Source organism: Prionailurus viverrinus, chromosome C2 (genome assembly GCF_022837055.1).
Source record: "Prionailurus viverrinus isolate Anna chromosome C2, UM_Priviv_1.0, whole genome shotgun sequence".
NCBI classification, from domain to species: Eukaryota; Metazoa; Chordata; class Mammalia; order Carnivora; family Felidae; genus Prionailurus; species Prionailurus viverrinus.
Genome location: NC_062569.1, coordinates 5,548,848 through 5,573,947, shown reverse-complemented (window position 1 = coordinate 5,573,947; position 25,100 = coordinate 5,548,848). Strand labels below are relative to the sequence as shown.

The following is a 25,100-nucleotide window of genomic DNA, read 5'->3' as shown; positions in this document are numbered from 1 at the left end:
GGTGCCCCTGACAGGGCTCGATTTTGAAAGATTCCTCAGGCTGCTGTGCAGAAAACACAGGGTGGGAGTTGAGAACAGATGCAGACTGAGGTGATGGAAATGTTCTCAAGCTAGAGAGGCCATGGTTACACAACACTGTGAATGCAGTAAATACCACTGGATTGTTTGCTTCAATATGGTCAATATAGGGTCACCCGGGGGGCTCAATCAGTTAAACACTGACTCTTGATTTTGGCTCAGGTCATGACTTCACTGTTTATTTAGTGGGACTGAGCCCACGTTGGGCTGTGCACGGACAGCACAGAGCCTGCTTGGGATTCTCTCTCTCCCCTTCTCTCTGCCCCTCCTCCCACTCAGGCTCTCTCTCTCTCTCTCTCTCTCAATATAAACTTTTTAAAAATGGTCAAAATGGTCAATTTCATGTTATGTATATTTTACTACAAAAAAAAAAAAAAAAGCAGATGCAGGGAGCTCAAACCAGAGCATCTCAGGGGCGCCTGGGGGGCTCAGTCGGTTGAGCGTCCAACTTCGGCTCAAGTCATGATCTCACAGTTCGTGAGTTCGAGCCCCGCATCAGGCTATGTGCTGACAGCTCAGAGCCTGGAGCCTGCTTCGGATTCTGTGTCTCCCTCTCTCTCTGCCCCTCCCCTGCTCACACTCTGTCTCTCTCTCTCTCAAAAATAAACAAACATCAGGGGTGCCTGGGTGGCTCAGTCGGTTGAGCATCCAACTTTGGCTCAGATCATGCATAATCTCATGGTTTGTGAGTTCGAGCCCCGCATCAGGCTCTGTGCTGACAGCTCAGAGCCTGGAGCCTGCTTTGGTTTCTCTGTCTCCTTCTCTCTCTGTTCCTCCCCTGCTCACGCTCTGTCTCTCCCAAAAATAAATAAAGATTTAAAAAAAATTTTTTTTAATAAATAAGCATTAAACCAGCACATCTCCAGGTGACGACCGTGGCTTTTCCAGAGGGTGATGATGGTGGGGAATTGAAACGGTCACATTTGGGATATGTTTTGGAGGTTCAAATAACAGGAGTGCAGATGAATTCTAAATGAAAAGTACTCTTTCGTTTGGGCCTGGACAACCACCTGGATGACTGGGCCACTTACAGGACCTGACACGGAACTTCGCACACGGCACATAATCAAAATGATGCCTGAGAAACGAGGGGCAGATGCGAAGGGGACACTCAAAGTAGGTAAGACTCACTTAAGAACAGTCCCTCAAGATGTACCAGCAGCCAAAGATCATGGTACCACTACACAGGCACATGAGTATTCAAGTGCACGGTCCTTTGCAATTTGGGAAAGGGGCTGGCTGAGTTGCATACAAAATCCTACGATCTCTCCACCTAGGACACAGGAATGATAGGAGGTGACGCTTAATACATCCTCCTCACTGCCAGCAACAAGACACACACTTGACTGCGCATCATCCCACCTGCACTCCCGTGAATCAATTCCTTCCATGGGTCTCCGAGTCAAGAGGACTCCTTAGAGAAACTGTCCAAATAGCTGTATCCTCCAGATGAGCCCGCCCACCCTCCCCCGGTGCCTTCTGGCCAGCAGGCACCCCCGCCGGTTTCCATAAGCTTCCCTGGATGCGACTGGAGGCATCATCTCAAGAAGCTCCCAAGACCACCATCAGCCAGGAAATGAACACCACCAGCAGGAGGGCAGAGATGCCCAGCAGCCGACACCCACCTCGGTGAAGAAGCCTGCTATCCCAGCCTGGCAGGAGCCGTGTTCCTCTCCGTACTTCTTCTTATACTCTAGAGGGGAGGAAGGAAAGAAGCAAACCACAGCCTCGTCAGTCTGTACCGGTCGTGTGTGGAGCGGCTGAGCGTGCTGGCCACTTCCCCGTGCACCGCTGTGGGCCGGGCCCAGGGACGCCTTCCAGGCCGGGGTGTGGAAGGAAAGTCTCAGGAATCCACCAGACCTCAAAACTCCAGGCTCTGGTGCCATCGGGCCGTGAGGCTCCCAAGCGCCCCAGCGGACTTCCTGCACGCATGTAGGGGCGAGAGGAGCGGCAGCCGTGGTAATTAAGTGGGAGGCGGGTGACGATTATTTCATTTACTCCAGACAGGATGGAGCGCCCTGGGAGGAAAAGGAGCTGAACACATGAGCCAGAAATGGAATGATGTGGCCATCCCTGTGTGGAGTCCCCTGGAAGACAACCCCTCCTCAGAGCTGGAGGCAATATGATTCCTGCCATCCAGCCAGAAACCAGCCATCGGAGCCTGGGGCTGCAGGAAGAGGGGACCCCACCAGATCTGCCCCGCACTCGGTTACACTATCACTGATGGGGTATGGTGACGCTATACATTGACCCCTGTATCTTCCATAAAAGGGGAAGCTCTCTCCAGGTCAAAATTAACACAAGCGGTTAAGTTCTTTTTCCTCTACCGTTCCCTCGCCGTTCCCAACACTCTGACCCGACAAAGGGGGCATTCTGCTGCTGATGTTCTACTCTTCAGTTGGAAGGAAGATGTTTTCGCACGTTCTAGGCACTGTTAGCTGCGTCCACACACGCCATGGCCTTGGTCTCTTATCCCTGGGAGCCCATACTGTCATCGGTTAAATAGGTAAAACTCCTGAGGCTCAGAGAGGTTAGGTGAATTGTTCAAGGCCACACAGCTAGTAAATGGCAAAGCCAAGATTCCCATTTGTTCACCTCTGTGGCCTATCAAAGGCTCTGTGGAGTGAGTGATTACTCAAAACCCATACAGTGACCAGCCGGCTGAAATAATTACATGGGTAAAGACACGGAGAGAGAGAGACATTCTGCTCAGGTGACTCTGATTAATTACACGTGAAACCAACACTGTCGGATACAGGTTCATGACTGCCTGCCCCTGGGCACCTGCAGGCCTGGGCTACCCAACGGAATAACCCAGTGATCCCCATGTCACCCCGGGGCTCTTGGCACATCTCTGCTACCATTAAAGGCAATATACTTAATTTTGAAACAAAATAAATAATCCAGAGGAACAATGAAGCTATGATTGCAACAAAAAGCCACTTCCTGCAGCTCGAGTGTGCACTAGAGGAGAAGGGGGAAAAGGACCCTGGGGAAATATACAGAGTAGTTCAGTTTCTAACAACACTCACCGCAGAGCCTGGTAACATTTTCCAGTAAGTGGCCATTAACCGACTGCTAAATTACAACGGAATGTCAATTGAGTTACTCCTCTTCCTTGAGAGGGCTAAATCAGTTCCTCTAGCTTGCTCTGTTATTACAAGGAGAACTCACAGGCCTGTCAGCAAGCAACCCAGGGACAATGGACCCCGCCTGTTCTCTGCAAAAATCTTGCACCAGGGCTGGAAGTGGGGCTTATGCAAAGTCATAAAGACATCACGCATCAAACTGTCTGATGGCAAGAAATAATAAAAATTAATACCAAATCCTACATCAAATAGCATAATGGCAAGAAGGATCAAAATGTCCCAACCCGAACAAACAGTTATATTACATCTGGAAGGTCCGGCAAAAAGCGTATCCTCCCCCACTGCCTCCGGGGGTTAAACAGCCAAATGTAACTCTCATGCAAATAAACCGAAGAAAATTCAGACCCCACCAGCTGAACGAAGGGACAGAGCAGGACACATCGGTTCAGCTTCGTCAATGTATGACATGAGTAAGGACTGCACAGGAATCTTTGACATTTCAAAGAAAATAGTCTCAAGGTCTCCTTTGTAACAGGGACTCCAAAAATAGCAGATATGAAAATGTGTCTTTCTCCATCTCAGCCCCAAACTGTGCTGGTCAGCTCTACGCCAGGAGCAGGACGCAGGGCGCCTGAGGGAGCCACGGCCACTCCGGGAGCTAGCAGTGCTCCCACTCCCGGCCCCAAAAAAAGTCCTGAGCCAGCATCGAGGTACCGTTAGAGGCCAGCCCCAGGCTCCCCAAGCTGGGACGGCCTCATCAGAGGTCTGAGGGCCAGGGACACACAGAAAACAGGCACGATCCCACCGGCTTTGACTTTCTGAGACCCAAGGGTCTACACCTGCCTTCTTGGGATGGTCTAGAGCAAGGGATCAAACCACGTGGGGCTCCTGACTAGTACCCAGAGCGCTGACCTCCCAGAAACTTCTGTAATGCCGATTCACCCCTTCAACTTGGAACAGGATCCAGTCCTAAGGCTTCCACCCCCACCCCATCCCACCACACATAGTCTGCGGGGAGGAGAGGCAGTCACGGCAGTTCAAGTCTAGGAAGGATCAGCTGGTGTGACCGGATCAGACACTTGCATATTCTGAGCTGTCCACAGCCTTCCAGAACTCCTGCTCAGAACAGCTTCTCTGTCCAGGTGAGCCTGGAGGTGTATGTAAATCATACCCCCTCCCCATCACAGCATGCGTTTGTTTATCACGGCTGATTCGACACCAAGATGAATTGGTTCATCTCACTGTCCCCAACACCAGCCTTGTGCCAGTTAGGAGCAAGAGCCAGCGCTGGTATGCTAAGGGAACACGCAGGCAAGTGGCTCTGTGCACAGCCCCAAGGCCCAGGCGGAGACAGAAGAGGGGCAAGCACGTTCCTCCAGCCACGAAGCACCGGAACTCTCCAACCTACATGCTTTGGACCTTTGTCCCCACTGCTCTGCCAGCCCTGACCTCTGCCTTCCAATAGGTCAGGCTCCCTGACCACCAGCCCCAGCCTCGTTTCAAAAGGAGTTGTGTTCTGGGCACCAGGAATCCTGAGCCCCCCGCCCGGGCCACCACTAACCCCAGAGGCCTAAGGATTGTGGTGGTGGTGGCTGGGATTGGAGCAGGGCAGGGACCCACAGGATCGATGTTTCTGGGCTTTCTAAACCTAGATTGGCTAATTCTACCTCGGGCAATTCCTTTCCCTTTGGGGCCTCAGGAGGAAAGGGACAGAATGCTCAGATCCAGTTCCCGAGACGGCAGGAAAGCCTGTATACCACAGAGCTTTGAAAAGGGCGGTAGGCGTGGAGACAAGAGGCTGCCCCATCCCAGCGTCCCCAAGAAACCCCCCGCCCAGGTCACAATCCCTTCCTCCACTGAGAAGTCCAGGCAGTGCAGGCTGGAAGGATGGGGTCGGACCTCCAGACGCCTGTGTCCCCAGAAGAACTTCTCCTGCACAAACACAGGCTGTGGGCCCCACATTGGCGACTCCTGGCCATGTCCACACAATCTCCACCTGCCCCAAGGATGTGGCCGGGCAGAGAGCTACAAGCCCGTACCCTCCCCTGCTGCCGTGGAACAAAACATTTATCCACCTTGAAGCAGCAGAGGGGAATCAGGCTTGGCATGACAGCAGCCCACGGATGCAACAACAAACCTAACACCGTTTAATCCAGTGGGACTGAATCCGAGAAGCCAAAGATGTGGCTGAACAAGGGGACCCGGAAATCACACGGCGGAGGTGGGAACAGATTGCTGTGGGTGGGTTTGAATTTCTTGGCCTGCGGCACATGCTGATCCATTAACTTGTGTGGCTCCTCCGTTCTAAAAACGGTAGTATTTTCCTTGGGTGAGCTGCTGCGTTTACTAAGCCCTGTCTAAACAGAAGGCAATTCAGAGAGGAAAAAAATAGTGGTTTCCAAGTGTTCACAACCCACGACTCAATACATGGACCTTACGCTAATGAATTTTAATTCGATCAAGAATTTAATTGGGTGGGGTCACCTCCTGCACCTCTTCCCCAATTGCTGGTGGGATAAAACCAGCCCATGGAAAGATCAAGATTTACATGCAGTGTAACATATAATTCCTTCTGATCTCTCTTCCTATTTCAGAAAGGTTCGGCTCTCAAAGATAGTCTTTGCAATGAGTCGATTTTAAAATTATTTTTCCCGTAGCTCCTGAACTTAGCCATGAAACAGAGACAAAAATAGCCTTCTGGTCTTAAGTCATTTCTGAATTTTTGCTCAATTTCTGAGTGAATACCAAGCAACTAGTCATTCAGCTATAATTTAGAGGACAATGAATTCGGGAAGACAGATCTCTGCTAGTAAGAAGGGCAGCTCAACATGTAAAACTGAAAAGACAAAACTATCCTCAGTTGCAAGGGATGACAGTCTAAGTGGAAAAAAAAAAAAAAGTAAATAACCTAAATAGCTAGGTTAGAGAAGAAAGGAAACCATTTTATCAAAATAATTAACAATTAGGGGCGCCTGGGTGGCTCAGTCGGTCAAGCATCCGACTTCAGCTCAGGTCAGCCTCATCAATGTATGACATGAGTAAGGACTGTGATCTTGCGGTTTGTGAGTTCGAGCCCCGCGTCGGGCTCTGCACTGACAGCTCAGAGCCTGGAGCCTGCTTCACGTTCTGCGTCTCCCTCTCTCTCTGCCCCTCCCCCACTCGTATCTGTCTCTCTCTCTCTCTGTCTCTCTCTCAAAAATAAATAAACATTAAAAAATTTGTGTTTAAATATTTAATAATTAAGCAATGGTGGGCATTATAAGGCAAACTACAGAAAGCCAGAAACTTACAATAGAGAGAAGCTTTAAGAGGGGAAGAGATCTTTAGAGCATGTCTATAATTCGAATCCTATCCGTTTATTTTACAGATGGAGTCACTATTGCTCAGAGAGGGCAAGGAGTCTGTTGCAAGGCACACAGCAAATTAGGCTGAGTCAGGGTGAAAGGGCAGGGCTCCTGAACGCCCACACCATCATGCTTCACAGAGCACATCTGCAGTGATAAAATTCTTATCCTTTAAAAAAAAAAAAAAGTTTTCCATCGATGGATGAATGGATACACGAACTGGCATTCATTCAGTGGAATATGAAGTCTTAGGGAAGGAAACTCTAATGCGTGCTACAATACAGATGCCCCTGAGGACATCACGTTAAGTGAAATAAGCCAGTCGCAAAAGGACAAATACTGTATGATTGCACTTCCATGAGGCGTCTGAAGTGGTGAAACTCACGGAGACAGGAAGGAGAATGGCAGTTGTCAGGGCCCGCAGGGGCGGCGGTGGGGGGCGAGGGGGTGCGGTGGAGCAATGGAGCGTTGTCTCGTGGGGACAGAGTTCCAGTCTGGGACGCTGACAAAGTTCTCAAGATGGACAGCGGTGTTTGCACGACAACGCACGTATGCGATACCCCGACGGCACACTTAGAAACGGTTACGATGGTAAATGTCACGTTTTGTACTTTTTGCAAAAATTCTGAAAAGGTTTTAATGTTTTGTAGCCCTGAAATAGTTCCTTCCACACCCAGAATCCACTACCAATCTTGCCAACTTCAGAAGCAGAAGCGAGCAACTGTACAGGCACAAAATCATATACCTGCACTCAACGTACTGTGTGCCGTAGACGACGTGTTCGTGTCACCCTAGAATTCATATCTTGAAACCCTAATCCCTGATGCAACGGTATCAGGTGATGGGGCCTCGGCAGGTGACCAGCATTAGGTGAGGTCATGAGGGTAGAGCCCCCATAAATGGGCGTGGTGCCCTCTTGTGAGTCCCGAAAGTCCTAAGGGAGTTTGTCTCTCTGCTCTCCACCACGTGAGGACACAGAAGAGTGTCCTCACCAGATGCCCAATCAGCCAGGGCCTTGATCTTGGGCTTCCCAGCCTCCAGAACAGTGAGATATAGGTGCCTGTTGTTTGCAGCTGCCGCGTCTATGGTACTTTCCTTACGGCAGCCCAAAATGACCAACAACGCACGCCGTGTTAGCTTTCGTCCCTCCAAAAAAAAGTGACCCCGAACACGGGACAGTCACATCTCAGTGAGAGTCCCAGCTCCGAACAGAATAGAATTCACATGATGACCGAAGCTAACAGACTCAGGGAGTGACTACCCCTGACGCATGGACAAACCACTGTTCAGACGTGATACCAAATGCTTACAGTAAGGAAAGATCTAGGACGCAGAGCAGATGGGCCTCCCAGTACATGTTATCAGGCTGAGGGGCCCCATCTGCCCCCTGCACCTGCTGGAACTTGTCTATAGTTTGCGTCTACAGTTACAACTGCAACGTAGCTTGAGAAGTCTCTAGCGTAGTGTCCTAAAAATTCAGGATAAAATTATGACGTAACAGGAGATTTTGCTGAGCGATGGGCCACAGCACCCCAGTAGTCACAAAGAAAACCAACACCCCAACAGAACAGGTGGTGCAAAGAAACCTTCTCTAAACTTAAAAGCCAACAATCATTTCTCTGCTTAATGAGCCTGTGACCTTCACCATCCTCCCCAAGCCTGTTTTCTCATCTGTGTAATGGGGATAAGAACACTTACCCCCAGAATGATGTCACTACTCAGGAGGATCATAAGTGTTAATTACCTAACACAATACCTGGCAGCCGGTAGGTAACTCTGAAACTGTTAGTTTCTGTGAGAGGAATAAAACCCAGGATACCCATCATACAGATTTGCAATTTTAGGAGAGGAGATTCCTAACATTTGGACCTCCAGAAGGAAATGTTAGACGATGCGGTCTGAGCAGTCAAGGATTCCACACGATGCATGGAAACATGTTTGGAACACAGAATATATTTGTGCCCGTGGTAACATTTCTTGGCACAAAACGGAAATCTTGATGGGGTTCCCTGAGCCCCAAGAGCCACTGCCACAGAGCTGGTCTCTTCTTCTGGCCCTGGCGTTTCCCTCTGGCCACCCTCCCTCTCTCTCTCCTCCTCAGGGTCCCTCTCCGCCTTGACTGGCTATAACACAGAACTACATCTGTTTTTAAATTTGCTGTATTTACTTAAATGAGATAATGTTTATGAAAGCTCTTTAGAAACCATAAAATCCTATGTAAATGTAGAGTTCTTTATTTAATAAAAGTGTATGGGGCTTGTTCTTGAATTTTTAAATGGATCAACTTAGCCTTTTAGGGATCTCTCCAAAACAAAACAAAAACACAACCGAACAAGACAAAACCTCAAACCCTTTTCATTTGTAAATGGACCTTGATTGATTTTTATCCCCTGTAGAGCCACAGCATTCAACATTAGACAGGGGGGGATAAAAACTTCACATCTGAATGGGTGATCTATTTCCTCCTCTAGAAATAAGCACCGTCCTGAGAGATACAAATCAGCTGGGAATAAAAGGCCAGTCACACCCAGATAAGAAAGAAGGAAAGTGGCACAGAAATCTTGGGAATCAATGGGACAATTTTAAAGCACAGTAAAATTTGATAAATTCAGACCCTAACAATTCCCAACATGAGAAGGTTTAAACAGGGCATGAATTAAATTTGAGAGCATCTACAAAAACAAAAAGAAAAAAAAGGGGGGGGGGGGGAGGGAGGGGAGAGATCTCACCAAGCAAATAAATCGTGCCAACAGGATGTTTAAAGATATTTAAGAAATTATAATCTTTCCATAGAGCCTTCAAATCATTTTTGTAATATCCGACTTTCTACAGCCTTCATTATCTAGTCATTAAAGCAGGATCGGCTAGAAACCTTCTCGGAAGGTTTAAGGATACTGTAACAGCACTTAATTAGAAAAATCATACTTACTGAGGGTTCACCCTGAGCTCCGAACTATGTTAGGCACCTGATATATCTCAAATACCTCTTCAGGAGGGATTAATCTCCCCATTTTTACAGATGAGGGTCCCGAGGCTCAAAGTCACCCAAAGTAGGAGCTGTGGGTGCAACCACAGGGACAAGCGATTCTGAAACCGGGTCTAATATCCAATGTTGCTCTGCCTGCTCCTGTTCATCAGTGTTTTACCTGGACCACTTTTTGTTAATTTAGCAGAGCTGCTCCCTGGTTTTTCCATATTCGTGAGGCTTTTTCTGTCGCGGTAAAAAGAGGACTTGTTCAGACCCCACTGCTGCCGAGCTCTGGCTTCTTGCCTCGGTGGGCTCAAGGGCAAACGATGAAAGACATCTCTGTGCCTCATAGTCTCCATGCACTGACTTAACTTCTGGGAGCCCCCAAGTAGGACTTGGTGCACAGTCCCAGGCTTCACAGAGCTTTCTCTTCAGTTTACAACTGGCTTCCCCCCTCACCGTCCCACTGAACCTCTCGTTTTCCCACACGTTCTGATAAAACCAAACAACATATGGTAGCAATGATGCTGTTCTTGTATCAAACATAAACTAAACGGCTGACTTAACGGCATGCTCCACTGGTTTACTTTGTGTCCTAAGTTCATTTTTGTTTCCCATTCCCTTTACATTTCCTGGTTCCAAACAGGATATTCTGATAGCATTTCCCACCCACCCAGAAACAGGAAGCACCTGAAAAGTCATGAGAAAAATGTCTTTGTGCCAAAGACCGATTTTTTAAGAATTCAAAAGTTTTGAGACAGTTTGGACAGGGGCCCACATACTTCGAGGCTTTCCTCTATTAAACCAAACTTGCAACATTCTGAAGAGAGCACAGGTGACCCTCAGCGAGACCCATAAAAAGGCCACAACGAGAGAACAATGTGTAGTCTTTCTCAGCACTTCTGAAATTTCTCATGAGCCCCTGACAATAACCTTCCGAAGTAATGCCAGGGAGGCATCACGGCATGTATTCCCACGGAGGGCCCAGCCACAGGCGTGAGGCCACAGAGGCACAGAAGAGCAGGCCCCAGCCCAGCTTCCTACGCTCTTCAGTGGTCCTCCAGCTATCCCACAAAATGCACACCCAGAAGCAGCCGGGTCCCCTCCTCCCCTCCCAGCACCCACCGCCACGACCGACACTGGATTCCCACCGTTCCTTTCTTCCATGAGCCCCAGTCGGGTGCAGACTCTAAGGGGGTATCCATTCCTCCAGGAGTTGCAAATTGAAATAAGCTGTCTTAAGGTCACTTAGACCCGGGATGCGGCTTGGGCCCTTGGGGAGAGGTGCCCTGTAGTATTTACGCTGGCATGAGATTCTCTCCCCCGCACGGCTCTCCCACTTGTGAAACATCATGTTTCCACTGTTTTCCCCTGTGGATGGGGAACTTGACAGCTGGCACTGGGTCACTTGGGTTTGATTTATCAGGCACTTAAGATTGTGTGGATTTTATTCCTAGCAGACAAATCAGGAACCCCACAGTGATTGACAAACACTTGCCTAGCAAGCATATAGTACATTAGCACGGAATACAGACTACAAGCACATATATGCTTAGTGCGCACGCTCACGTGGACACGCACACAGGGCACTGTTCTAAGAACTTACAAGTTTTAACTCACTTCGTCCTCTTCACAGACCCCTGAGGCAGCTTAGGCACAGCTCAGCACATTAACAATGTGGCAGAGCTAGGACTCGAACCCTGGCAGTCTGGGTCCGGAGTCTGTGCTCTTAGCCACCAGGCTACTTGGCCTCTCCATTGCATGGCACATGAATAACGGGAGGGAACGAAAAACTTGGCCCGGAGCAAGCCACACCGCATCTCTAGACCTCAATAAAGATAGGCTGGTCGAGATGATATCCAAAAGGTCCTGTCAAATTGTGAAATATTTTAGTTGTACCGTACTTAGCTGTAACGTGATCCCCCACTTGGACCAGAGAGCCTGAGTCACCGAGTTTTTCCACATTAAGAGAAAATGTGGTTACTTTAAGACCAAAAGTAGTCCACAGAACTGGGAGGTGGACATCCCCAAAGTCAACAGAGCCCAGGCCAGGGTTCTCTGTGGCCGGCATCCCCCATCCTGCCAAGCCAGTCTTCTAGAGAAATCTGAGCACTTACCACTCTTGCCTCCACAGGACCAAGCACCACAGAAACATTCTCTTCAGGGTCCCATTGTTCTAGGGGCTGCTCTTATACCCCAACACTCCTGGGGGAGTGTTGAGTTAGGACACGGAAGTGTGTGTGTGCCCATGGGAAAGAAGGATTAGGCAGAGGGACAGGGTGAAGAGGGACCACCATTTTGCTTATTTTTTGGCTGGCTCCATTTGGCCACCATTAAGCCAAGGAACAGTGGAAGAGTAATCCTGGAAGCCTGAGCTGATCCCACATCCACTGTCGTGTGAGGAATCTGGGATCACGAGATGAGCCCCGTGTCAGCTTAAACTGCATAATAACCACAAAACCTGTGACAGATAACAGGCATTCGTTTCTCACTCCCACTCCTACAGATCAGCTGGGGTTTGGCCATCTAGTTGGGCTCTGGCTGTAGGTTCAGTTCATGTCTGTTCCACACGTAGCTCATCTGGGACCAGTGAGCCACAGGGGCCACGTCCTATGGTGAGGATCCCAAGCACCCAGGGGGGTGGGGTGGGGTGGGGGACACAGACAACACCTCCGAAGGCCCAGAGCTCACACACACTTGTGAATGAGGAACACTTGTGGAACAGTCACCTGGCCTCACTGGGGCCCTCCTTGGCTCACGTGGGTTTCCATCTTCCTGCTAAGCATCACACCAGAGCCACCAGCAACGGGGAAGGCAGGCAGGGCCTGCTCTTGAGAGCACCGACACCCAAAACGTTCACGTCTGGGTAGTTCAGTCGCCCTCTCTTGTTCTGTGAGGGTTGTTGACTGGCTCTTATTAAAGTCTCATTTAAGTTGGAAATTTCAAAACACACACAGAAATCACCACTAACCAAGAGGGCACAAAATGACTTGCTGAGGTCAGACAGACGAGAAATCCAAATCCCAGCTCTAACATTTACTGTAGGAGTGACCTCCGGCAACTTATTTCAATGGAGTCTCAGCTTCCTCATCTGTCACAGGAGAAGGCCAACCTCCCAGCCCACCTTTGGGGGCCCCACCCATTTTCCCTCAGCCCTTACCATTTCCGTGAAGCAGCCTGGCCTCCAGCACCTACATCTCTCCGCCAGGGGCCTTGCCCTGCCCCCACACACGGCAGGACAGAATGGTGGAAAGACTCCAGCCCCCACACTCTTCAGGTGGGTAATTCCAAGGTGTGCTCCATGCTGGCCCCCAAGCTCCCGAGACTTGCCCACGACGGTAGCCTGTTAGGCAGCATCCCTTAGGGGCTGCGATTCCTTCCCTTTCTCGTTTCCCACGCCCCCACTGGCGTCTTCTAGAACAACCTCCAGAAAACTACCCCTCTTCAAACCCAAGCAAAGAATAGCTACGTTCTAAGGGATTAAGTGAGAGAATGTGTGAAGTCCCCAAACCAACACCGGCCTAGTGCTGATCTCACGTCTGAGGACAACAGACGTGCCAGAAGCGTGAGCCATGGTGGCTGGTGGTGCACATAACATTGGGCTCCAGCGACCGCGTCAGAGGTCTGTCCTTTTGCGTTCTGATTCTTACAGGGGTACACAGAGGAATCGCTGGGGACGGCAACGTGTCCATATTTCACAACACGTCTCCTGGGAAAACCAACATGCTGGTCGTATTGCGTAACTAGTTTGGATTCCATCGTCACTGCCTCTAGTACCTCTGTCGATTTCCTCACCTCTCCCTGGGCCAACGAGCTACCCAAAAAGTTGTTCCAGGGGCTTTGCCTTTTCTTCCTGGGGGGACAAAGTGAGGAATAGGCTGGGGCAGTCAGGACACCGCCTTGACCCCTTATTCGTGTCTTCATACTATCTATCCCTCCCTCTTGACGGACTACATCACACCTATTTTTCAGATGAAGTTTTTCTTCTGACCGGGACAATGCAGAGACAAAGGGGGCCAGAGTTCAATTTCCCCACATGGCCCGGCGACAGCTGACCAAATGCTGACACAGGAAAAGAACAAGGCTCACCCTCACGGAAGGATGGGGTTCGTGTGTCCTGCAGGGACCCTGCCAGTTCTTCTGCGGGGACATTGCACGGAACACCTGCTCGGGACACTTGAGTCCCCTTCAGGGCCCTGGAGGGTCCTCCATGAGGCAGAAAAATGGATGTGCCCAGGCAGCATTTCTCAGAATCATTTTTGGTGGCCACAGATTTGAAACCTGGGAAACCCCAGGGAGACCCAGAGGAAACGTGAACAGAGGCTGGTGGAGACTTGGGTCCAAACAAATAAATTAGGGGGAATATAACCAGCACAGCACTTAAAGAGGAAACGAGTTCTATCTCACTCGGAACCAAGCAAAGAAAACCTGATATACAAGCTATAAAACTGATGAAAAGGAGAGTGTTTCCTGAACCCTTCAAGCTCAAGTTCAACTGAGCTAAATAACGATCAGCTCAAAAAGAATTGTTTTAAGAAATGATAATAACAACAGTGATGATGATGATCAGCTCATGGTCCAGTACCCAGGTGTTTGGAGGTTTTAAGCAGGGAGCCTGAGAAATACATTTCCTTCCAAGACCCCAGGTGCTCCTTAGCAAGGTCTGAAAACTGCCATGAGGTGCGCAGACCAGATGGGAAGGAAGGTCAGCCGTGGGATGTCACGGAATGACTGAATCCTGAGTCTCCCCTTCCCCCTGCCTCAGGACGTTTGTCCGTGGAGCTGTCTCCGGAGCATTAGGATCCTTTGGGAGCTGGGACTGTGGAGACTCTCTGGGCCAACCTCTGAATTTTCAGGCGAGGACACTGAGGTCCAGAGAGAGAAAGTACATTTCCCAAGGCTGCACAGCATGTGGCAGTGCCTCTGCCTGATGGCTTGGCTGAGGCTCAGTGAATCTCGGTCTGAGACTTCACATAGCTCTGTAAGCACCGTGGACCCTGGGGCAGAGATGGGCCGGGCTGGGCAGGGCCTGGAACCACGGCCCCCTTGTCACCCCATTCCCTGGGTGGGGCCGTGGGTGCCAAGAGGCCAATCAGGGACCCAGTGCTGCCTCTGGTCAGAATTTGGGAAGCTGAGGGGAACGGAGATGATGCGCGTGGCTTTGGGTACCTTGGGGGTGGAGATCTGGCATGGGGATGGGGGTGAGAATCAGCAGCTCTCACCTTCATAGCAGGGGATCAGCGTCCTGCCTTTGGCCTGGAGGTTGGACGGGATGATGTAACAGAAGCCATGGGGCAGGATGTGGTCTGTTTCATAGTAGATGTTCTTCCAGCGGTGGGCACAGGCCTAAAGGACAGAGAGGGGGGTCAGAGCAGGAAAGTCAGCCCCAGCAGGTCCCAAAGCAGAACCCAGGGAACACCTGGTGGTTGTGTGGGAGGAGAGGGGCAGAGGGGCCAGAAAGCCACCCTCCCTCCTGTCCCGCCAGAGCCTGGCACCAGCTGTTTGGGGCATCGGCAACCTACATGAGCGAACCCCAGGAGGCTACTAGGAAGAGACAGGAAACAAATACGTAAACTAACGAGGACTATACCTAGTGCTGGGCACCGGGAAGGAAAGACCGGAGTTATGGGACAGAGACTCTGGAGGTGGGAAGGATGGAGGTCAGGGAGACAGGAGAGCAAACCAGCCACGCTGAGGGTGCAGGACAGTGTTCCAGGAGAGGGGTCACTGGGTGCAGAGGAAGCCCCCGCGAAAGGCTTGAAGGTTCGAGGGAAAGGAAGGTGGGCGGGTCTGGACTGTGGTGGGAGGGAAGAGGTCAGAGAGGGGACGGGGCCAGCCCACGGGGGTCTTGCAGAGCGTGGGGACTATTACCTTCGTGGACATGCAAGGGAAGCCGACAGTCTCACACAGGTGAGTGGCATGACCTGGTTTACAGTTTAGAGAGAGAACGTAGCCACGGTGTGGAGCCCGCAGGCGGGCAAGAGTGGAAGTGAACGTCCAACGGATGCTGGGCTGGGGGGAACAGCAGGATCGCGGGAGGGGCGCGTCCTTCCCCACCCGCCACAGAAGTCCCCCACTCGGACACACCTGCCCGCTCCAGTTACATGTGTGCAGGTGACCTCACACATCCCAGCACCCACAAGTTTGGTTAGGGGCCGACCCGCTTCCTGCAAGGGTGGGCACCCTGCCCAGCCTGTTTCTCATGGACACACACTCACTTCTGCCCCCGGTCCACTCTGGCCTACAAATGTATTTTCCTAAAATATTGCATTCTAAAATAATCAGAGCTTTTGCTTGTTTGTTTAAAGTTTATTTATTTTGAGTGTGAGAGAGACTAGGGGAGGAACAGAGAGAGAGAGAGAGAATATCCCGAGCAGGCTCTGAACTGCCAGTGTGGAGCCCAAGGTGGGGTTCAATCTCACAACCATGAGATTACGACCTGAGCCAAGATCAAGAGTCGGACGCTCAACTGACTGAGCCGTCAAATATTTTGGCATCCCAGAATAATCAGACCTTTTAATTTCTTGGTCTCTTTCCTTCGAATGCACAACAGGTCACAATGTTCAGCATCTACAGGGCCCACATTTTCTTTCTTCTGCAATGCTAGAGGGAGGCCAGAGGCGTCTTTGGAATTCCTATTTTCCACACGGGAAGCCCAAGTGTCAGCGTGGCTCCCTTAAGTCTCAGAGCCAGCAAGTGCTGCCTACCTTGGAGGAACCCACCGCTTCAGGGTCCTCCTTGTCTCACTAGAAAACCTTGTCCATTTTCCATTTGAAAGTTCCCATTCCGGCCATCCCTATCAAGATAACACCAGCATTCTTCACAGAGCTAGAACACACAATCCTACAATTTGTATGGAACCACAAAAGACCCCGAATAGCCAAAGCGATCTTGAAAAAGAAAGCCAAAGCTGGAGGCATCACAATCCCCGACTTCAAGCTGTATTACAAAGCTGCAATCACCAAGGCACTATGGTACTGGCACAAAAACAGACATCTGGGTCAGTGGAACAGAACAGAGAACCGGAAATGGACCCACAAACGTATGGCCAACTAATCTTTGACAAAGCAGGAAAGAATAACCAATGTAAAAAAGACAGTCTCTTCAGCAAGTGGTGCTGGGAAAACTGGACAGCGACATGCAGAAGAATGAACCTGGACCACTTTCTTACACCAGACACAAAAATCAACTCAAAATGGATGAAAGACCTAAATGTAAGATAAGAAGCCATCAAAATCCTAGAGGAGAAAGCAGGCAAAAACCTCTTTGACCTCAGCCCCAGCAACTTCTTATTTAACATGTCTCCGGAAGCAAGGGAAACAAAAGCAAAAATGAACTATTGGGACCTCATCAACATAAAAATCTTCTGCACGATGAAGGAAACAATCAGCAAAACTAAAACACAACCTACAGAATGGGAGAAGATATTTGCAAATGACAGATCAGATAAAGGGTTAGCATCCAAAATCTATAAAGAACCTATCAAACTCAACACCCAAAAAACAAATAATCCAGTGAAGAAATGGGCAAAAGACACGAATAGACACTTCTCCAAAGAAGACATCCAGATGGCAAACAGACACATGAAAAAATGCTCAACATCACTCATCATCAGGGAAATGCAAATCAAAACCAAATGAGATACCACCTCATACCTGTCAGAATGGCTCACATTAACAACTCAGGCAACAACAGGTGTTGGTGAGGATACAGAGAAAGGAGAACGCTTTTGCACTGCTGGTGGGAATGCAAACTGGTGCAGCCACTCTGGAAAACAGTATGGAGGTTCCTCAAAAAATTAAAAATAGAACTACCTACGACCCAGCAATTGCAGTACTAGGTATTTATCCAAGGGATACAGGTGTGCGGTTTTTCAAAGGGGTACGCGCACCCCAGTGTTTATAGCAGCATTATTGACAATAGCCAAAGTATGGAAAGAGCCCAAATGTCCATCGACAGATGAATGGATAAAGAACATGTGGTATATGTATACAATGGAGTATTACTTGCCAATAAGAAAGAAAGAAATCTCGCCATTTGCAACTACGTGGATGGAACTAGAGGGTATTATTCTAAGTGAATTTAGTCAGTCAGAGAAAGACAAATATCACATGACTTCACTCATATGAGGAATTTAAGAGACAAACAGATGAACATAAGGGAAGGGAAGCAAAAATAATATAAAAACAGGAAGGGGCACAACACATAAGAGACTCTTAAATATGGAGAACAAACTGAGGGTTGCTGAAGGGGTGGTGGGAGGGGGGGATGGGCTAAATGGGTAAGGGGTGTTAAGGAATCTACTCCTGAAATCATTGTTGCACTATATGCTAATGTGGATGTAAATTAAAAACTAAATAATTTTTTTTAAAGTTCCCATTCCTGCCTGAGGAGCAGTCAAACCCACCCCGAGGGAGATCTAGTAGCTGTTGTTACTGGCCTACCCAGAGGTCCCAACACCCCTGAGATAACCATTCTGGGGTCGAATGAAATACCCAGGTCACCAAAGAAGAGAGGGGCCTCTTTGGGGCTTGTTCATCCCTCAGATCATCTTCTGATGAAAATCACTGCCTGCCAGCCTCTTTGCTCTTCGTTCCTTCAAATCCACCGCCCACATGACCCTTGAAGACAAGGCCACTCACCGCCCAAGGGCAAAACTACCGGAAATGTGAATCTGCCCACACATTGGTGCTTGCCCTGTGAGATTAAACTACACAGGAAAACCTCTTGTTGTTCCTTATACTGCAAACCACCTTCATTCCTCCCCACTTGATACAGTTTTGTGCCGACAGCATAGTTTCTCAAGGACCTGTGCAAGTCTATCGCAAAGCACATAATCACTCCATTTCACCAAACAGTTGATTTCTTAAATTTTTAGCTCTGACTCAGTTCTGATGGCTTGCAAACTTGAATCACTTATCTAGTTGGCTGGTAAATTACTTCCAGTTTAGCTTATAGATTCAGCAAAGCCCTTGGCTTCCAGGGCTTACCATGTTTTATTGTACTTCTGGGCTGGAGGGACCGTACAAAGGGGCGGGTATTTATCATGGGGCATGCTGACTCTTCTAAGGAAGGACATTCTGCATTTAATGTCTAGTTTACTGTCTCCTCATTTGTTTTTGTTTTGTTTTTTTTAAGTGCCATAAATTGTTTAAGGAGTGATCTTGGAGAATTCCTAGAAAATCCAAATATTGCATTTCACAGTAAACTAAACTAAAATTCAGGCATACTGTGAGGTCAGAGATCAAAGTGTCAAAGGCAGTATGCATGTAGGGAAACAAAGAAGACTGTTTCTGAATATAAATTACAGAAAGAAGAGACTGTTTAGCCTTGATTATCATTATATATACACACACATGTCAATCTGACCCCTACATTAAAAAAAATTCCTAGGGACTGTCTCCAAAGGATTACTAACCCCATCCATCTCTCCAAATGAGTTCTGCCATGAGGGAGGAAGGGGGCAGAGCAGGGAAGAACAGGAAAAGAAGCGCATTCTCTAGAAACAACAAGACTAATCAAACTCAGATTCCAAATGATCTAAAAAGGGGAAGATGGTCTCACATTACCCCAAACCTTAGAATTTGACATCTTTCAAGTTATGAGGATTGTTTTTTACTACCCCCCCCAAAAAAAAAAATAAATAAAAAGGAGAAAATGAGCAATTTATTACAAAGGTCTTTTTTGTTGTATGGAAACAGCACGTCCTTCTGGGGGAGGGGGTGGGAGGATCCTGGGCCTCTCCCGATGGCTCAGCCACAAAGACACGTAGGTCCCCACCCCACCCTCTTACACAGATGGCCAGAGCTGTTACCACGCCTCAGGTCCACCCTGCACAGCCAGGGCCAGGCCCCAGGCCACCGAGAACACCCCACCCGGCAAGGAAGTCCCCCCCACCCCCCAGCCCTGCTCCAAGGGCTCCAAGGGAGGAGGGAGTAGCCTGGGAGGCCCAGGGAAGGGGCTCCTGGAATGCTGGGAAAGTCCTTCTGAGACTGCCGACCCAATGACAATTCATCGAAGTGAACACAAATCATCTGTGTACTTTCCTCCGTATGTGTTATAGCACATTAGACGTTCTCTAGCCATCACCACCAGGAAACACGGCAATGGAAGTAAACGCAACACCGTATGCCGCGGCTTTGAAAGAAGTGGACAGATGAGAAGTCGTGAGCAGACAGGGGCCTCCCTGATGTTTAGGAAGGACGAGGCATAGAGCCCAGAACGCCGCTGCCACGAGGAATAATCTGGATGCTTCAATTATTTGTTGTCTGAGCCTTGGAGACTAATGACAAGCAGAAGACATCAGACTTGAACATCCTGAGGTGCCCTCCCAAATCCAAGAAAAGGGCCCGTGCCTATGCGGAGTTGCCTGGGTGGCCATGGCGACAAAGACTGCTTCTTCTCTATTTCTTAAACGGTCGTCTGCACACGGGGGAGCAGGCAGACAGCGTGGGAAGGGCCTTGCCCCTAATCCCGATGCTGTGTTTGCATCTGGTATCATCTGGATGGAAAACAGGAAGACTGGAGGAAAACAGGAAGGCACCACGACACCTATGAGCCCAGACTGCAGACACTAAGCCAAAGTCAGCCCACCAGAGCTGGTTGCCGGGTTCAGGGCTCAGAAAACGTCATTTGTCGATGAGACGCTTGACACCCTGTCGCGGCTTTCAAATTCTCCATCTGTTCTATACTTGGAAGTCAGCACCTGGTGCCATTTTCAAAAAAAACTCACCCCACCTCCCCCTCTTCAAAGCCACCATGGAATCCAATATTACGTTCCATGGGGACACAGGTCCCACGCTCACACCCCAGGTACCTCCTGAGTGCTCAAAGTGTGTTCGAATAACACCCATCTTCCTGTGTTTAATTTTGAAACAAATGCCTGCCTAGCAGAAAGCCTTGACAGGTAGATTTGACACCTTAAAGAAAAAGCAAATGGATACGAGGCCTCCAAAATGTAAATATGGATGAAGTCACCACAACTTGTACCTTGTCACCTATCATTTCTAGGGCTGTTTTATAGCATTTTGCCTCATGCTTCCATCAACCACTCAGCCACCAAGAAGAGATGGCAACTGATTTGCTTTCTAATTGTTTTAATAGTGACGCTCTGCCCTTCCATTATTCAAACATACTTTTCGATACCCCTCCTTAGAGAGACCATCTCTAGGCACTGATAACTGACAGCGAAAAGGGTGAAAAAAATGCGGTCTCTCCCCAGGCAGCTTCCATAAAAAAGGAGACATACATGCAAGATAAACTACACTTACAAAGGTCACAACATAATGCCGAGTTCCGAACGACACACAAGATGCTAGGCTTATTCCAGAAAGCGCAGTCACCAATGACAGGCCTCAAGGAGGAAGCAGAGTCTCAACTGGGAGGACGGAGGGGGCTGGGAACAGAGGAGACTCAGGACAAGCCTTTCCTAGCAAGACGCCACAGGTGCAAAAAGCCACCGGGACAACTCAACAACAACAAACAATCCAACTTAAAGATGGGCAAAGGAGTCAAACAGACATTTCTCCAAAGAGGACATACAAATAGCCAGGAAGCACGTGAAAAGATGCTCGGTATCACCAATTCCTAGGGAAATTCAAATCAAACCCACCATGAGATACCATCTTGCACCCATCAGGATGGCCACTCTTAAAGAAAAGAAGAAAAAAACCTGTCGGCAACGATGTGGAGAAAGTGGAACCCTTCTCTTGTGCACTGTTGGTGAGAATGCAAAATGGCGCGGCCGCTGTGGGAAAACAGGGTGGCGGTGCCTCCGAAAAAATTAAAAATAGAATTTCCATAGGGTTTGGTGATGCCACGTCTGGACAGCTATACAAAAACACTGAAAACAGGATCTTGAAGAGATCATCGCACACCTGTGGTCATAGCAACATTGTTCGCAACAACCAGGCCACCCAAACATCCATCAGTGGATAGAATAGTATTCGGCCCTAGAAAAAAGAAATACTGTCACACGCTACAACACAGATGAAACTTGAGGACATCGTGCCAAGCGAAATAAGCCGACGGCAAGATAAATACTGCATGATTCCACTCACGTTGTTATCGAAAGCAGTTCAACTCTTGGAAACAGAAGGATGGTGGTTGCCAGAGACTGGGGGGGAGAGGGATGGGGGTGAGCGTTCAATGCAGAGTTTGTTTTACAAGGTGAAGAAGTTGAGAGGTCTGTAGCCCAACAACGTGCACACCGGTAACACTACTGTGCTGCTCGCTCGTTTAAAAACGGGTAAGATGGTAAATTTTAGGTTGTGTCTTTGACCACAGTGAAAAAAACAAAGCCACGAGGAAAACGGATGCTGTTGGGTGCCCTCTTTCCCCAGCACCCACAGGCTGGCTTATCGAATGAAGCCGGGCTCGTGTAAGACGTGAGGAAAACAGCTCTGCGTGCGATGAACGAGAACTGGGTTACCACGGCAGACTACCCTGTCGCGGCACCATCACCCTGAGCCCCAGCTCCGCCTTCTCAGCTTCCTTTGCTAACTCATCCCCACGATCCTCACTGCCGTTCATGTCCCCAGAGGTGGCCCCCTCCTCTGATTGGCAGTGACACAGAACTCTCTGGAAATAAGCTCTTGGCTGCACAGAGCTCATCTTTCTGTGGGAGGAAGAAACGTTTTCACAGGAGCAACATCTGGCTCTAGGCTCCACGCGCCCTGCAGCATCGTGCGGGGTGCCTCCTCCAGACCGCCACCGCCTCGGTGCTGAGTCTTGACCTCAGGCCACCCTGGTTTATAGATGGATCAGCTTCTTCCCTCCTTTCTAGAGGATGGCGGACAACATTCCACCCGTCCTGGGGCCGAGTTGTCCGGTCAGGGTCAGGGCACTACGTCTGGAGGCCTGGAGATGGTCCAGGGCAGCCCGCAAACTGGACACAGAGACAAACAGAGGGGCTGGGGGCCCTGCGCAGACCGACAGTGGTTCCAGTAGGAAGGTCCCTCCACACTGGTGACAGCATCCAGCTGCTTCTTCCCTCCCCCAAGGGGCCTGACCAGGGGCAGATGCTAACTTTGTGGTGAGAAGGCAGGCCGAATTCACACAAGTAGCCTCTTCCTTGGAGAAGTTTAACACAAAAGCGGGCTCCTCAGGCAGGGAAGGAAACGTTTTGCCTAGATCCTGAAGGAAAACCTGTTTCTCCTGGGATAAAATATAAATATATAAAACCCTCAACCTTACAGCACGTGGCCCGGAGGAAGCCCTCAATGAATGGCAGCTGGTAGCGTTTTCCCTCCTTGATGGTCTGCTTTTATGAGAAAACGCTTCACACAGCTTCCAAGAAAAGCCAATGAAAAGAAAAGGCCTATGAAGTCAGAATGCTGGTTCTCTCAGTGGAGAGGGGCGTAGGGAACACTCTGGCCTTAGCTACGGGGAAGCAGGAGCATGTGTATGAAAAGGCCACCAAGCCGTCCCCATCAAGTTGCGTGCGTCGGTATGTAGGGTGATACCTCCACAGGAAAGAGTAAAAGAAAAAGGAAGAAGTGGACAAAACTTCGGAGGCAGTTACAAACGCCTGTCTCGTGGAGTCCAGTAAAAGTCTCTGTGGCGACGGAAGGGTTTCCTCTGTGCGCTGTCCAACACAGTAGCCAGTAGCCACATGCTGTTACTTATCACTTGAAATGTGGCTAGTACAGAGGACTGAATTTTTGATTAGATTGGCTTAAAATGCACGGACTCCACGTGGCTGGCAGCTACCTCACTGGACGGCGTAGCTCTCGAAAAGCCTCCAGGACAAAGACTTTTCTTTGCATCTCCTCAACGCACCTAACGGACCTGAGAAGGCCACATGCACTTTGGAAGCCAAATATAGTTGACCCTTGAATGACAGTGGGGGTTAGGGGCACCGACCCTCTCATGCAGTTGAAAATCTGCATATAACTTTTGACTCCCCAACAACTTCACAAATAGTTGACCTATTCGTTGACCTAACAGTTGACCAAGAACATCAAAGGAGGTTAACACAGATTTTGTGTCTTATATGTACTACTCTCTTCTTACAATAAACTAAAGGGAAGAAAACATTAAGAAAATCACACGGAACAGAAAATACACTTAGAGTGCTGTAAACCATCCACGAATAAGTGGACCCATGCAGTCCCAACCCGTGTTGTTCAAAGGTCAACTGTAGAGCGCCAAAAATAACATGGGTTTCCTAACGTGTAATACTATATAGGAATAAATAGGAATAAACTGCTGATATACAGAAGTTAATCTCAGAAGTATTGAGTGAAGGAAGTCTTACACAAAAGAGCACACAGGTAGCTTTCCATTTATACGAAGTTCTAGAAAAATCAAAAGGAATCCATGGTAGTACTGATCATAAGAGTGGTTGCCTTGGGGTGGGAGGAACTGACTCGTAAGGAACATAAGAGAACTTTCTGGGATGACAGAGATAGTCCATAAGTCGATGGGGGTCAGGGCGTCACACAGGAGTGTACCTTTGTCAAAAATAAAACTACAATCTTAAGTTCTGTGCATTTTATGCTCACTATACCTCAACTTAAAAGACATACATTCATAAAAATACTTATGCAACAAACACGATCACGTTTCAACAGCCATATCTCCGCACCCCAGGACGGGCACTGAACATCTGACAGATGAAAAAAAATAAAAAGATCAGTCATCTGTTCAAGCAGTAGTCCAGAACGGGCAACAACCTCAAGGCCGTGCCCCTGTCACCGTGCCGCCCAGCCTTCCTAAGGCATCCAGAAGTCATTCACCCTCAGAGTGCCGCCCCCTCCCCACGGCACTTACCAGCACACGGCCATCAGCCTTGGGCTGCCGGGCCAGGCTCACCCCCATCCACTCGTCATCCCTGTCTTCCCGGCAGGTCTTTCCACACGACATGCCCCGATTCTTCCCTGGATGAAAAAGAGAAAAGCCAGACTTGCTTAGAGAAATGATGTTCCGTTGGCTGCTTTTCAAAGGGTGGTCTACAGTCCAAGTGCTGGTCACCTGCCAGCGAGGAAATAAGGAACTTGGAACAAAATGGAAATCAACTCCAGCGCGATGCATGCCGTTTGATTCAGCCAATACTTTTTTCATCGCAAGACTTCCTCGAGGAGGGAAGTGGTGCAGTGATTTACGTTCTGAAGCTAGCTCCTTCATCTGTTACGTACCAGTAATAAGCAGTTTGCAAACCGGACATTTTGAGCGGCACTAAAGAACACAATGGCACGATGGACAGCTCTCCTTTTCAGCTAACGAATATCGTGACAATTCTTCATTAAAAAAAAAAAAAAAATTAGAAGCTCTAGATGGGAAAGAACTTTGGAGAAAGTGAGGACACGAAGGGATTATAATGAAATAGCTCTCACTATGTACAGATCTATGTGTCACCTCTATTATCTCATTTGTCCTTCTCAAGGTAGTCAGGTAAGGTAGGTATCTTAGTCCTGACTTTACAGGCAAGGAAACTGAGGCCAAAGAGGCTGCAGGACTTTCGCAGTAAGTCCCAACTAGTAACTAGCAGAGCTAGGCTCTGAACCCAGGCAGAGTCACCTGATTCCAAAGATGATGGACCATGTATTTTCCACTGGACTACAAGGTGAGCTTTGAAGTCTATCACATCTTTCCTTACTTAAAATATAAGACCTGCGATAA

At 49.0% G+C, this 25,100-nt stretch overlaps 1 protein-coding gene across 5 annotated transcripts in view; it reads right to left on the bottom strand.

The window, feature by feature from the left end:
- The window catches only part of ITGA9 (integrin subunit alpha 9), a 368,133-nt gene that overhangs the window by 324,829 nt on the left and 18,204 nt on the right, over positions 1–25,100 (bottom strand). For all 5 annotated transcript variants that reach the window (XR_007155622.1, XR_007155623.1, XM_047875114.1 and 2 more), the window contains exons 3-5: positions 24,252–24,358; positions 14,702–14,825; positions 1,704–1,771 (exon numbers count right to left, since the gene is read on the bottom strand). Coding sequence is in view for 3 of the 5 variants with exons in the window: in XM_047875114.1 (XP_047731070.1) it covers positions 1,704–1,771; positions 14,702–14,825; positions 24,252–24,358 (299 nt within the window). In the remaining 2 variants the exon portion in view is untranslated. The remainder of the gene's footprint in view (positions 1–1,703; positions 1,772–14,701; positions 14,826–24,251; positions 24,359–25,100) is intronic.